At 31.4% G+C, this 16,464-nt stretch overlaps 1 protein-coding gene across 4 annotated transcripts in view; it reads right to left on the reverse strand.

Annotated features, from left to right (window-relative positions):
- The window catches only part of LOC143253755 (uncharacterized), a 70,623-nt gene that overhangs the window by 21,378 nt on the left and 32,781 nt on the right, over nucleotides 1-16,464 (reverse strand). For 2 of the 4 annotated variants that reach the window (XM_076508074.1, XM_076508073.1), the window contains exons 5-9: nucleotides 10,094-10,143; nucleotides 7,589-7,709; nucleotides 5,818-5,962; nucleotides 4,400-4,450; nucleotides 2,596-2,675 (exon numbers count right to left, since the gene is read on the reverse strand). In XM_076508074.1, coding sequence (XP_076364189.1) covers nucleotides 2,596-2,675; nucleotides 4,400-4,450; nucleotides 5,818-5,962; nucleotides 7,589-7,709; nucleotides 10,094-10,143 — 447 coding nt within the window. Of the gene's footprint in view, nucleotides 1-380; nucleotides 2,153-2,595; nucleotides 2,676-4,399; nucleotides 4,451-5,817; nucleotides 5,963-7,588; nucleotides 7,710-10,093; nucleotides 10,144-16,464 lie in introns of those variants that run through there. The other 2 variants (XM_076508075.1, XM_076508076.1) reach the window with 2 other exon arrangements.

The raw sequence follows: 16,464 nt of genomic DNA on the forward strand, positions 1-16,464 counted from the left end.
CACTGGCCATGTTTATTTACATTCAACCCACTGGCATTGGTGGTTTGTTTGGCAACTATCACATCACAGTACTTTACCTTGCAGCAAACGTAAAAACTAAAACGTTCAGATTGCCACTCGGAAAGGGCTTTTTCTGCACCAAGTTCTGTTTCATTTATTAGCATATATTTTTTATAAAAAATTTGAACCTGCAAAATTAATCAGTATGAGTAGTTCTTTTGACTGCAAAGTTTTCTTTTTTTCTGTAAAATTCACCTTTAAAGCAGAATCGGACAGGACAGAGTAAAATTTCCAGCTTAGAGAGTGAACATGCATTTCCTTAATTATGTATTATTTTTTAGAGGAACATTATACTTGCTTGACTCAAGGGAAGTAAAACGTTTGTGAATAAAGTTAGAATACTGTTTATGCTATATTTATTAGAATGAGAACAAAAATATACATTCAAAATATACATAAATACACAAAATCTTAATCAAATTTATTTGAAGAAAGTGTCCAATTTCAAATGTTTCATTTTTTAATGGGATTTCTCATGTGGTGAAAAGAGAACATCAATTCTATTGATCTTTCGTGAAGTTCATTTTCCACCTTCATTTTTGCATACAATTTGATCATCTTAATATAACTTAACACTTGCAATGAAGTAGTAATTTCTATTTAGTCACTATCTTTTCCATTTTGTTCATCTTCTGAATCTCACAGTTACCATCTTGTGATTTTATTATAGATTTTAAATCAATTTCACCAGTTTCTGTTAAAACATTCTTGTCAATGTTCACAAAACCTACTGCATTCACAGAATCATCTGCATCAATCTTCTCAAGGTTTGGATTTCACTAGTATTGTCAAAACAAACAACTTCTCCACAATCTCTGCCATTATCAAGAATAAATCCACAGTTTGGAAAACACTTTATTAAGCATTTGATTCAAAGATTTAAAAATGCAACTACATCTAACATGTCAATTTTCATGGTCATCCACATTTGCATCAATTTTCTGTATTTCAATTTTATACACTGTATAATTCCATTATCTATTGACTGTAGAACTGATGTTTGTACCTGGGGGTTGAAAAACTAAACAACATTTCAAAGTTGAACTTTTAGGTGACAAGTTGCATTATCTAGGAAAAGTAGAATATTCCTATTATTTTTGTTCCTTTCTTTTGTTTAATTTGTTCAAAAATTCCTTGAATATAAAACTTGTCATCTATGCTTTATTATTTGCTTTCAATTCCACAGAAAGTTGACTCTTCCTTAAATTTTCACTTTTACCTATTACCTATATTTTCTCTAGTTTTCCATCAGCAAATGTGACCAAAAGTACAGTCAATTGTTCTTTGGAATAGTGACCTCTGGAATAATGACAGCAGAAGAAAGTACAGAGTATATTTAACCATCACCCAATTTCGTCCAATCAGAACCCACAACAACAACTCTATAATCTTCTGCATATTTTATCCAAAAGACATTTCAGTTTTTTGAAACTGCCCAAATCAGAGCATGCTTCTTCAACTCAGCAGGCCTTACAAAGTCTAAACAATGAATAATGTCAAAAAAACAAAAAAAAAAACAAAAATTCATAATATTCACTGCTTCTAGCATCACAATTAATAAGATGCAGGGTCATAAAGCTGACCAAGTAGAAGTACGTCTATAACAATCAATTTATTTGCACATTTCAATTTATAAGGATTGAGCAAGAACATCTAAACATACAGAAGTCAAATTGTTAATTAAGCAATATTTAAAGGTGATGACCTATAAATTATTTTCATTATACACTAGAAATAGCAGTCGCTCTCCACACATGTTGTTACTAGATTATAATTAAGTATAAAAAAAAATTCATAAAACATTTGTTTATATACAATTTTGAAAAGAAAAATTAATCATTATTTTCTTTCATGTGACAGGCATTCAGCCTATCAAACAAAGAGTCAAAAGTTCATGCAAAAATGCAGGTTGAAGAAATGGTAAGCAGAGAATATGGAGTCAAAGGAAAAATAGGCAAACACAAAATGAACACGTACTCTCATTTTTTCCTAAGTGTTTAAAGTTAAACTTAAACACAAAACTGACCAGTTTCTATTTTCACAATGATTTCTCACTGACTGCTATGGTGGTAAATGTTTTCCAAAGACATTCCTACAGAAAGAATATTATACTATACTTCCAAGTCAGAGAAAGGGGCTATATATATGGCATCCCTTATTCCTTAGATTAGTTAAATTAATAACTATTCAAAAAAATATATATGCATGGAAGATCCCCCCCCCCACTCATACCAACTTGTACAAGTATCCATGTCACCTCATAAGAAGGACTTGCCTCATCTCGAGGAGTAAACACAGGATTCAACTAATACAGACATAACACTTTTCTAAAGGATTAGTATGCTTATGATATTTTGACATCAAATACCTACTGAGAAATTTAGAAAAATTACCTAAATTATTATGTATAAGTTCTAAACTGGCTATAGAAGTCTGAAATTAACAACTGTAAACTTAATATTAATGTTGTAAGAAACAAAAGCAATGATTAGGTACAAAGTTAATCATAGAAAGCATATGTTAATAAACTATCACCTGATTATCACCATATCCTAGAACAGCTGTTTTCTCTTCTTGAGAGTATATTTTCATATCCAAAAGCCCATGCCAAAAATCTGAAACAATTATAATATTTGCAACATTTTTATTTTTCACTATATACACTGTTAAATAATTTTACAGCAGATTAAACTTAATGTTAAAAACCCAAGTAACATGTCATTCTCAAGTGATTAAACAATTAAAAAAAACAACATTTTGCCTTCATTTTATTATTTTGGGTTGTCTTATTATACATTATGACAGTCAAATACTGAAATTTCAAATCTCCCAAGCTAGTTTGATATATCTTCTAAGCCTAGGGTATACACCCTTGTGCAAATTAATTGAAACAAGACAGAAAATTACGATTTTTTTCAATTTTTTGCATTTTATTTCTGAGAATCAAAAATTACTCACAAATTAATACATGATATGACTGCCTTTACTTTTCAGAAGATCATCAATCCAATTTGGCATCAAGTCTGCGAGTTGACTGCAATCTTTACTAATTTTTGGATCGTGGTACCACACCTCAATTATGGCCTCAATCAGCTTATCTTTTATAATACAGTCTTTTCCCCAAAGTCTTTCTTTACAAATCACCCAAAGATTTTCAATAGGATTTAAGTCCGGAGAGTTTCCAGGCCAGTCCAGCACATTTATTCGCATTGTAGTCATAAAATTCTTCACAAGTTTTGATGTGTGGCACGGAGCCAGATCTTGCTGAAAAATGCCAGATCCATCTGGAAATCTCTTTTTCAATTATGGAAAGACTCGTCTCTGCAAAACTTCAATGTACTTTGGTCCTCGCATCAAACCTTCTACAATATGTAAGCCTCCAATGCCATAGCAGCTGAAAAAGCCCCACAACATCTTCTTCAAGGGATGTTTTATGAACTGATTGATGTGAGATTCTCAAAGTTTCTCACCTGGAGATCTTCAAACATGCAGACTTTTTTGACTCTGTACAAAGAAATGAGTCTCGTCACTGAATAACACTTTCTTCCATTGTTCTTGCATCCAGTTCTTGTATTTCAGACCCCATTGATACCGTTTTTTCTTCATTGAGTTGGTAAGAAGTTGTTTTTTGACTGGTGTCCTTGCCCTTCTAAAGCAATTTCGAATGACGTAATATTCCTCATAATTTCGTCATATATCCCAAAAATAGATTGACCGTACTGCAAAACACAGCTAATAATGCTGTCTGTGTGTAAAAATGACTATTAAAGGAAATCAGAGGGTCCAGCAAGCCTACACCCCCCACCAGGCTGAAAATATTGTAAAATGACCATTTGTTTCAATTAATTTGCACAAGGGTGTATACTGCAACAATTACAATGAACTAAGATTGAACAATCTCATTCAGTTCCTGTTCACATGGATTTTAACCACCATCGTACTAATCACCAGTATAAATATTACGATAAAATGTCTAGTAATAAATAGCATAAACTTATGAATTTTTCTAATATATTTATAAATTACGCTCTAAATTTGTTATTAAACTAAATTGCACTTTTATAAAGCAGCACCGATCTTCTTCAATGGACAAGAAGAATAAAATACATAAAAAATTAATAAATAATCAAACATTTTTTTCTTTAAGATTACAAAGCTTCAAAATTAGCTATAGTTGGCTGGCAAGAGGTCAGTGACCATCAAAGAGCACCAACAAATTTTTGCCAGTTTTTAAACATAGGAATAATGATGAATATTCAAAAGAGTTATAAAGAATAGCAAAAAAAGAGAAAGAAAGAAAGAAAAGAAGACAAAGTAGTTAAAAAAAAACAGTTCTTACCTAATGATTTTTTTAAATTAGAGCTGGCTAGTGTAACTTTTTGGACAGGATCTGTGAAAAAATAGCTTTTAAATTCAAAACACAACATTCAATAACATAAATATTGCTGCTTTTTCTTCTGAAAGTAATAAGATAAGCTACTAGAAAGATGAAAACTTCAATGTTATTGGGGAACGTTGATAATACCAGAAATGATAAACAAGCAACAAAACAACAAATGAGGGTAAATGTAGATGATGACCGTTATTTTATCCATAAAGCCAATACAAGAATGATGTAGAAACTGAACATGCCTCAAAGTTTCAATTTTTACAGCAACTCATCATCTTAGCCAATTTCAGTTGTAGTCCAACAAAGTTTTCACAAATTAGAATATACATAGTAAAACTTTTCCAAGCCAGAAACTGCATAGGGTGGAAGCCTGTACAAACTGAAAACATCAAAATTTTGCAGCATTAGCTTAAGATTTATCTTATAAAAGGTCCTCTATATGGCAGAACCTGCATAATGCAGACGGAAAACTATCTTTCACCTACCTCATCTATCAACAAGTAGGATTAAAAACAGAGTAAGACAGAAAAATGTTTTTGATTAAATATTAATGAATTCTCAAACATTTTGTAACAGTAAGTATTGGTTAAATATCTTCTGTTCTTTTTTCTGCTGTCATTATTTTTGCAGTTAAATTAGATTCATGATTTGTAAAAATATATTTGTGAAAAATTCTACTCTTTAAATAATTCAAATTGTATGCAAAAACAAAGGAGGAAAATGTACTTTATGAAAAGGTCGTAGAATTGGCATCCTCTTTTAACCATGTGAGAAAGCCCATTAAACAAACGAAACAGTTGAAATTGGACACTTTCTGCAAATAAATTTAAGATTTTGTGTATTTATGTTTATTTTGAATGTCTATTTTTGTTCTTATTCTAATAAATATGACACAAACAGTACAACTTTATTCACAAACATCTTACTCCCCTTGACTGGTCATAATAGGTGATCAGATGTTGGATTTACATTTCACTGTGTGAAATGATTGACATTAAGACAGAATATTGATTTTTGGCTTGTCACAACTAACTTATCATAAACTCCATTTCATCCTTTTAATTATTTTCTGCAGTGAATCACAATAAAATTTATTTATAGTGAAAAATGACAAAAAGCAAAACAACAAAAGCAAAGTAAGATATGTTTTTACTATTATGGGCTCAAAAGATACGACTCTACTCTTACAAGGATGGAGCATCAATTAGAATTTACGACTGTTAGCCACTGGTTGCATTTATCAAAAGTAATTCACTGATAGCTTACTGTGAAGTCGATCCAATGAATAATTACAGGCTTCTGTTCATTCTGAATGGTAAAATATGTTGACTAATTACTCACTCTCAAAATAATAAGAAACCAAATACCTTTCTCTTGTGGCTGAGAATCGTTTATCAAAAAAAATTTGTATCCTCCAGGGGCTTCAATCACAAAGCAATTATTGTCCTCCTTGATTGGCCAGTTTAAATTCTTAGCATTTTCTATAGCAGTTTGAGACTTGATTGTGATGCCCTGTTTATATATATTACATAAGAAAACAAAAAATAATGCAACAAAAATTTTATCTTTAGTACCAGGTTTGTTTTTCGATTATCATAAGTATTTTTATTCAGAAACATGTCTTCATTAGGCAACAGACTGTACAAAATTTAAATCTATATAATTTTATTTTTAGCAACAGCTTTGTTCACTTGATTCATGTCTTTACTTAGCCAGGTTAATGTAACAAATAATGTAAAATTTAAGGATTGCAAGGAACCTGTTTGTCCATTTCGTCTGTCACATACACCAAGTTTTACGAAAGAAAAATAATAATCTATTAGAAAAAGCAAGACTGTCTTAGCTGAAAACTATCTCCTATCTGTCAAAATTTATATGTCTCCCTTCATTTGACCAATCTCATTATTAATTACAAAGAAAATATGACTCATCAACAAAATCAATTCCATTAATAATCTTAAAAACCTCAGTCAAATCTATTCAAGCTTTTCCTTTTTCAAGACAAACTAACTTCAGAGAAATTAACCTATCCTTGTACAACAACTTTTCCATCTCAGGTGTTATCCTACAAGCACTCCTCTGAACCCTTTAGAATCATTCAACATCTTTCCTGAGGTAAACAACCCAAGGTTGAGCACAATATTCCAAACCTGACCTACATAAGGAAACTATAATCTCTTTAGACTTATATTCGATACTTATGTGGTACAACCTATAAATTCCAATTTGCTCTACCACTAGCAACTGTACACTGCTTAGATGGCTAAAGAAATAAATTACTCAGAGCACAAAGATCCATTTCATCAATGACAATGTTAACACAGAAGTGTTTTAACTTCATAAAATTAGTCATAACCTGATTTTAATTTAAGTCGCCACCTTCCAAAATTTACTGAATCAATATTATGCCAAGAATACTGTTGAATGTTCTTAAATTTCACTATATAGAAACCCAATAAAATTTCAGAAGTTGGATTTTATAAACTCTCATTTTTACTGAAAATACAGATATTGGAACATTAGTGCTACTATAGCATTCAGTCTACACAGATACTACCATCATCACCATTTTAATGATTCACCAAAACACAACTTCTTGCTAAATGATTTATAACTATCCATGTTTTTGTTCAGCAGATAATAACTTAGGAAGTTGTAGGTTTGAAAAAAGTACCTCAAATTTAGGTTACAATTAAGCTTGTTTTGATTGCTCCCAAAATGTTATGTAATGGTATTTTGTGCTTTAATACTTTACAAGCATTATTTATAATAACTAGTGCCAATTGCAAGTAAACAAAATTAAAATGGTGATGATGATGACAGTATCTGTGCAGACAACACACTACAGCATTGATACCTTTGTAAACATTAGAATATTTATAGTTGATCACCCTCACTTCAGTAAATAATATCTCAATGATAAAGTTTAAGGAAATTTTCAGTTCAACTAAACAAAAAAGGATTAGCTAACTCCAAGGATGTCTTTATCAAAATTTAAAAAAATCACATTTGCTTGTTGCCTAATTCAAAGCACCTCTGAGTAACATACGTATTATACCAATGCATAATGTTGTATGAATATAAAAAAAAATCAAAAAAATCCATCCTTTAAAAGCATGGTATTATTTCTTAACTTACCAGGAAATCATTGCCCAACTGATACTGATTAATTCCATAATTATACGTTAGTTCTGCAACAAAATGATTATCTTCTGGTCCAAAACCAACCATGGTTTTACTCCATTTACCATCATAAGGTCTGAATAAACAACAATAATGATATGTATAATAAACTGAAAATGACAACTCTATGAAAATTAAAATACAGGGTGTCCTTATATTTTTCACATTACAATAAGACTTTATAAATTGTCTATTATATAAGCTATCTTAAAACTGTTTGTGGCAGTTAATAACACAACTCAATAATTCTTTTGTTTTAATTCAGTAAACTAGTTCAGTCAATAATTCAGTAACCTTCCATGTGAGCCCCACTGGTAGCATGCAGAACATCAAGGCAGTAGATGATTTTGTTCCAAACATTAAGAAGCATGTCTTACATGAATGTTACACAAAAAGAAAAAGAAAATTCTTGAGTTGTGTTATTAATTGCTGCAAACGGTTTTGAGGTAGCTCATAAAATAAAGAATTTATAAAACCCTATAATGGGATGAATAATTTATGGACACCCGATATAAAAATTTATTTAAAGCATACACAACTCAAAATGAGTTTACATTAACTAGTATATTTTTCTAAAGGCACTGACAACTGCCACATTAAAATAGCAACTTAATGTATTTACCTTAAATTCTAGTGTATCAGATTTGATGCTTTCATCAAACTTAATATTGGCTTCACTTATTCGCCTATGGCCACAAGTTGGACTATCCTAAAATACTAAGAACTCAACACAATTTGAAAATAAATGAACATAATTTAAATTTTAATTTAATCATTGAAGCAAATAAACTACAAAATAACACTGAAAATGTCTACCAGAAGTCATAATAGTAGTGAATTACTAGCACTGAAAAAATAAATAATTTGGTGATCATCATTGTTGTTTAGTGTGTACTTGGCTACAAGTTAACAGAAATGATCCTTGAAATACTAGACACCTGGCTGTTCATTACTTCATGATTATAAATACTGATCAGTTTCAAATAAGTTAACTTATATCATTTATATACATGAATTTTCCAAAATTATCATTAGTATTAAAATCATTATGATTTAGTACCGAAGCGTTTGTCAAAACTACAAATGCTCAATGGATTGCAAATTACATTTTTATGCATGTATACATACGTATACATCAGTCAAATGAAAAACATGGATTATGCCTAATGTATAATAGAAACCTAACAGAGAACAGATGATCAAATAAGGAAAGGTAAGATACTAAATAAAACGCAAACTGTTTGAGATTCATTTCAAAGGTGCAATATGAAAAACAACAAACCAACAGTTCTTATAAATATCAAACAGACAAGATCATGGTAAAGAAAAACAGAATGAATGCTATGATATCATAAATGAATAGAAGTATTGTCATAAAGAGATGAGTGGTAGAACTTTATCAAAAGCCACAAGTGAAAAAGTATGTGTCAAAAGACTGGTGTTAAACACCTTGTTCGGCTAACTAATTAATATATAGTTTGGGTTTCGTTGAGGGATACAAGTTTACAAATTACACGATGGAATAACTTGGGAAATAGCTGTACTGTACTTGTTGAGAAATTGGACGAACACCAGAAAATGAGTGTATCACTTCTTTTATTCCAGAGCTCTTCCACTGAATCGGACTTGGTGCTAAACCTGTTATCTGAAAATTCCCAAGTGATCAAGATTGCTGCTAAACCCACTCACCAAACATGGCTGTATTAGAACAAATAGAAAACTTTTTGCTGTAGAAACTCTCTGTAAATCATCATTACTATATTTCTATAGTCTAACATATTAGTAAATGATGTATAAAAAAAGTTACGTTAAACGAGAATTCACTTTTAGAAATAGCAAAACTGAATGAAGAGATAACAGTCGTTAGAGGATATATTATACGTTTTAAATGAGTTAGAAAAACAGAACCTTGTCTGAATGTATTTCACATATTTACTTAACAGGTAACTTGTTTGTTGTCATTTTCATCATTATGAATCTTGTGGATGGTTTAATCAATGAATGGTGGCTCTCCCAGAATTAAGAACTTAATGCTCTTAACACAGAGTTGTTTCCAAATAATCTTGGAATTGTAGATGTCAATGAAAATCTAAATATTTTTATTTAAAGTTTTATGCGTCATTTCATAAAATCTCCGAGGGAATTATTTAAGTAAATTTCCTTCAGTTGGTGTCTTGTGGCTTAACCCACAAGTGCACAACCTGGATTTAAGTAAATTCATTTGTAACTTGTGTGAAATCAAACCCAAATTATCATTAATCATCATCATTATCATTGTAGCTCATTAATATTCAAATTTTTGGCCTGCCAAGTATTTAGCATTTGAAAATCTGTAAATAGCTGCTAGCCATCTAGCTACCATGTATTAACAAACACAATTTAATAATAATACAATCAACTAATTTTTGGTAATATTTTGATGTTTGATTATTCGATAATTTATAATGTATTTCATCTTACCCATTACAAGCAGCTTTGCATCCTTCTTCAAATTCTTCATGTCGCAATACCTGAAAATGAACATTAAAAACAAGAAACATGAAAGAAATATCAAGTTATTCTTTTGGAAAAGAAAAAATAATGACAAGTGAACAAGCCCTTCATACTTCAGTTAGTAATATACTATATGATGCTTAGAAAATAAGCACACTGGTAGCAACATTACAATATTATTATCTCTTTAATCATAACGAAATACTGTGAGGCTTTGTCAATTTAACAATCAAAGAGAAAATGATCACTACTAATTCTATCGAAAACAATTATGATAACACAAACAAGAAGTATTATATGCACAAGTTTATTTTACAAGACTATTACCACTGATAATACTATTTTTCAGCTTTTCAGTCTTTTTTAAAAACACACGTTTACTTTTTCAGAAATTTTACAATAAATAAATTATTGAAAAAATTACTTTTTACATTACTTACTCTACCACATCTATACACAATACAGGCAATGATTTAAAATAGTAACGTCTTAAAATGAAGCAAGTTTCAAAATTTACTCAAAATGAAACTGATTTTTTCGTAATTGTTAAAGTTAAACAACATTAGCGATGAACTAATATTTCTTGATGACGAAAAACCCACTTGAAATAAAAATGTATTTCAGAAACATTAGTTCACCTCCTTGGGTCATCACCTTATCAATAAAAGTGTTAATACCCATACCAACCGATCTGAGGTGCACTAATTTCTAACAACTACTATAATATTAGCACAATATCGCTTATAGTAGCAACAAACTTGCTTCCCCCGAACCATTGTTGTTAAACATACCTTCATTCCTAAAATATTCTTGTAAAAATGTACTGTGACATTTCTGTCACCAACTTTAAACACAAAGTGAAGAGTCCTTCGGGTAGCCATTTTTGTCTTTTCCAAACAGATTTTTAAGAAAATGAAAATAAAACCTATGAATCCTAATCTGCACGTGACTTTGACGTGTAAAAAGTAATTTGCTCCAAAACTCATACCTTAATCCCACCACCAATACTCGATCTTGAGGGAATATTCGTTTATTACATAAAGAAAAATAATCCAGAAATATTTCTATAGTAATCGAACTATTCGTTCCACAGAAATTTTTTAGAAAGTAAGAAAAATGAAAATAATAACTATTATATAAATGTATATATTAACCCTGATGAAGTTGGAAAGCCGAAATACTAAATAAAATAAAAATGTACCTTTATTTAACTTTTTAGTGAAATGCTTTCTGGATCTCTACTATTAGACATGACCAGGTAGTTAATGCACTCGACTCGTAATCCGAGGGGTCGCGGGTTCGAATCCCCATCGCATTAAACATGCTCGCCATTTCAACCGTTGGGACGTTATAACGTCACGATCAATCCCAGTTTTCATTGGTAAAAGAGTAGCCCAAGAGTTGGCAGTGGGTGATGATAACTAGTTGCCTTCCCTCTAGACTTTCACTGCTAAATTAGGGAAGGCAGGTAGCCCTCGTGTAACTTTGCGCGAAATTCAAAACAAACCAGAACAAACTCTACTACTAAAGGTTGGATTGAACGGGGTTTTGATAGCCCCTCTTAGTACAAAATAAAAGATGCATAAGTTTTAGAAGAAATATTTTCGGAAGGTAGCTAGAATAAAGAAAGGCTTTCTTATATTTAAAGACCGGTTTCAACAACCTATTTACTCTTCTTTCTGCCGTACCTGGACAACCAAAACTTTGGATTGGTATGACTACAGCAGTCAAAAATTGGTTTGCTAATATAGAGGACTCGATGTTTTTAAGTCTAAAAGTCGATAACCAATTAGCGGCGTAGGCCCACGCTACTCAGTATATGTTGCAAATTTGGAGTTCTGAAGATTTATTGAGCCTGTTGAATCTTCTAGCCAAATTATATATCTGGATGATTTTGTACTGTTTCGGGAGTGGTAGCTATGTTACTTTTTTTTTTTTTCAGGAAGGAAAAGTATACATTGGTTTGCATTTATTAATTTGAACATCACATTCTCAACTTTTGCTCACGTTTGCTAGTAATTTCAACCAATTTACCCGAAAGTGCTTCTGATCATGTTGTGGTCCTGGTATGCACGCGGTAACGGTAGTGATAGGCCATAGTGTGAATACACAGGCGTGATACTAGGGAGTATACGTTAAAAAAAAAAAAAAAATAAAAACTTGGTTACCGCCACATCTTGTCGTTGGTTTATAGGTAAGTGTAATTTATTCATAATTTATTGCGCCCATCCCAAATCTCATATTAACAAGGTTATCTTCGAAACACGTTCGGTTAGACCTAGGCCTACCCAATATAACGTAACAACGTAAACATACTGCCAATACATAGGCCTACAAATTGTGGGACTAGGATTAAAAAATTTTTTATTGACTTCTACACATAAATGATGCTACAGACAGGATAAGGGTTACAATTCGTGTTTTCGTAAAACATATGTAATTAATTCTCACTTTCTAGAATCTTTTACAAATTTATAGAACAGGCGAAACTTGTGCAATACACATTTAATAATATGCGTTACATGCATTAAACTGAAACAAACGTAGATATTAAAATAAATGTGTAATAGTAAATATGTTACAGAAGTATTTTAACAATATTAGTCTAAATCTCGTATTATTAGGTTTAAAGAATATTTTAAACAGTGAGGCCCAACAGTGTAGACTCGTATTCCTTGCCACCTTTTGTACCTCACCAGCGAACTTGATATATTGATTACGATTTGGTCTTGTCGTTATGCGCCATGTTTTTCCTCATTTTCTTTTCCTTTAATTGTTTTTTAATGTAAATTATTGGCATGGCCAAGCGTGTTAAGGCGTTCGACTCGTAATGCGAGGGTCGTGGGTTCGAATCCCGGTCGCACCAAACATGCTCGCCCTTTCAGCCATGGGAACGTTATAGTGTGACGGTCAATTCCACTATTAGTTAGTAAAAAGAATAACCCAAGAGTTGGCGGTAGATGGTGATGACTAGCTGCCTTCCCTTTAGTCTTACACTGCTAAATTAGGGACGGCTAGCGCAGATAGCCCTCGAGTAGCTTTGCGCAAAATTCCAAACAAACAGACAGCGTAGATAGATATGTACTAATTTTAGCGTTTTATCAGCTTTCCTTGATGATTAATTAATTTTAATTAATTAAAAATAGCGGTGTCTAAGACTTAACTTTATAAATAAAATTTCTTTACTGGTGATGAGCAAATGTGAATTTGACAACAAATTAAAATCGTTTATACTTCCACAACTCCGAAATATTGAATTGGTCAGTGTTGTCATATTTATTTCAAATTAATATTTATTGTATTTTTTTCCCCTTTTATTTATTATTAAGTTCTGAAGATCGTTTTTACGTAAGACAAAAATCCAATGCTAAAGGAAACTATTTTCAAATGTTGCAAGAAAAAATCTACGCTTCGTACTTTGGGGTTGTGGGTGCATTTTAAGAACGATGGGCAAATCCTACTACTTCGTTGGAACACCCAACATGTGCATGGTGTTAACTCACTTCCTTTCCTCTAGACTCTCATTTTAAAATTAGGAACAGCTAACTCAAATGGTCCTCAAGTGGCTTTGCACAAAATTCCACAAACAAAAGTCTTTATTTAACTACTTTACCCATCTCTACACACATCAACGTATTGAATAATAAAAAAAGCCCTAAAAGAAAATACAAGTCATTCTGTAATAATTATAATCAAATATCTAAATGATGAGGGCAGTGCAGAAGAGGTCAAAAGTACTGGTGTGTGTGTGACACTGTAAAAGTGATCAAGTGTGTATTCAGCTGTATGTAATGGAAATAAAGCAAAGGCTGCACATGCTTTAAAGTTTTTTTTTGTCAAGGCAACCATTTGGTGTTTCTTCTCCTTAACGGTCAATACTGTTACCACAACAATTCAACAGCTTATTCAGGTGACTATAAAAACTAAGGTGAAGGAAGCTGTGATTTTCTCAGTGTAAATTGACCCTACTCAGGATAGTACTTCAAATTATTAGTGTTCTGTTTCTTATGATATGAAACAAAACACGTTCAATAGTTCTTTGCACTAACATATTTCATATTTTCAGGTGAAGGAGACTTGTTTTAACTGCTAATGCAAATTCTCTTATCTTTCAAAACTAATGCAAGGAAATGCACTGGCAACCCAAGTAACAGATTAAAAAATATGCAAGAATAATACAAAAGCTTCATCACACAACTTGCAACAAAGCATCTGGACCATATTTTTATGTGGTGTTATGCACACATACCAAATTTAGTGCTGGCAGTCACTACAAAGGTTGTGATTGCAAGTACATCAATATTGAGTTTCTTGAATGACAGTACAGTGTTTACAAATACATGTAGGAAAAAAAGTACCAGAGACTGATAATGTACTAATTTGTCATGTCATTCTATATGCAGCAAAAATCTGTCAAAACCATTGCAACATTCATTGTTTCTGGCTGCCAGAACTGTAATACTTTCAAAATTAAACCTGATTTCATTTTGAAGTCAAGATTTTTAAAATTGTTTGTTTACACTAATAAAAACAATCAACTTTAACTTTTCTTTTTTACTTCACACGTATGGAAACCACATACAAGACAGGCATGAGAATAAAGTGACATGTGCAAGTAGTTTGGTTGGAATGATGTGAAAAGAGAATGGTTATTTTAAAAATGAGTACATGATTTCTTCAGATGAAAAAGTAATATAGCAAACTTCTACTTATGGTGAAATAATTCTATTTAGGTTATTGGTACTGCAACATTGTAAAACCTCATTACATTAACATTTTCAATTTTTGGGAAATCTAAAATTATATTCTTTTTAACAGTGCTTCCTTGGATCAGGCATCCAGGACTTTACAGAACCTATTTTTAAGTCATTCAAGATTATTTGTTTATTGGATAACACTTTTATTGAAACTTGATTGGACAAAAAAACAGATGACTGCTGCACCATTTGTGAAAAACAGAGTCACAGTGGGCCACAATACAGATATTGATATTCAGTGAGTAAATTGTTTATTCATCTTGTATTGATAAAGCAATGTTAATACAAGAAGAGAAGAAAATTGTATGATTCTCTTCATGTACCAGTATGTATGTTTGTGTGTTGCTGTGTAACTGACTACATATACTACAACCAAATACACATGGACAAATATCTTTTCTGTCTTGTTCTCACTGGTGTCTAATTTATTTACTTTATTTGAAATTAAAATTGTACATCAATACATACATTAACAGAACAGATCAAGCAAAATTATGTGATGCTCATCAAAATCCTATATAAAAATGTATGCACCCCCATATAACCAAGTACTTCAACCTGATGTGGAGCTGCTGGTCTCCAATAGTAACTTTTTCTAGCAATTGAAAAAGCCTTGCTTTACTGTCATGGGTATTAAGTGATGTCCAGTTGATAGTACAATACCAAAATCATTCTTCTTAATTATTAAACACTTTGGCATAAGTATTTACTGAAAATTTGGATCATAGTAATAAGTAGCACTGGTGATTATACTCATTTACAACTTTGAAATGTTTTTTAATATTTTGTAATACCTAGACTAACACTTCACACATTTTTAACACAAAGTTTCCATGTCAACACGCATTTCTTTGTAATATTCATATAGTGTGTTACTGTTTAGTTACATGTAACTCTTGCTTATAATGTTTTTTTTTTCTGTTTCTTTTTATATTATTAGGGCATATACCACTATGAAAACTAAAATGTACTTATGAAACAATTACTTCACAGAAAACATATAACATCATAATACCGATTTATACATTGGTAACAGTGAAATCAGAAACCAAACAGTTGTCAACATTTTAATAACACTGATAACAAAGTTTTGTAAACTTTGTAAAATCCAAATGCATATGTTTATGGTTTTTAAATGGACAATAAGCTAATACTCCAATATTCTGTTAAATTTTTCTCTGACCAAATCAAATTCCTTGTCTGGTGAACTGAGTGCTTGAAATAAAGGGAAAAAAAGAGGGAAGTACCAGTTTTGGACATTAAAATAAATATCACTTTTGTCTTCCATTTGCATATGAAAATGTTCTGGGAATGAGACCTTACTGGCTGGCTTACCTTAATGGAGACTTGTCAACAGAAACTGTGATTGTAGTGGTTCTCCATGCATCAAATATAACTCCATCAACTGTTATAAAAGCTGCTTATTAGTTTAGCAATAGTTTAGTATGCGAGAAAAACAAGTCATCCTTTACTAAATATGAAATTCAACCTGTCACAAGAATATCTATCCAATTTGTATTTTGTTATGTTTTATACTTCTGGAGACAACAAGACCAGAGGATGAGGATTGGTTCAGAGGGA

This window comes from Tachypleus tridentatus, chromosome 6 (assembly GCF_004210375.1).
Source record: "Tachypleus tridentatus isolate NWPU-2018 chromosome 6, ASM421037v1, whole genome shotgun sequence".
Taxonomy (NCBI): domain Eukaryota; kingdom Metazoa; phylum Arthropoda; class Merostomata; order Xiphosura; family Limulidae; genus Tachypleus; species Tachypleus tridentatus.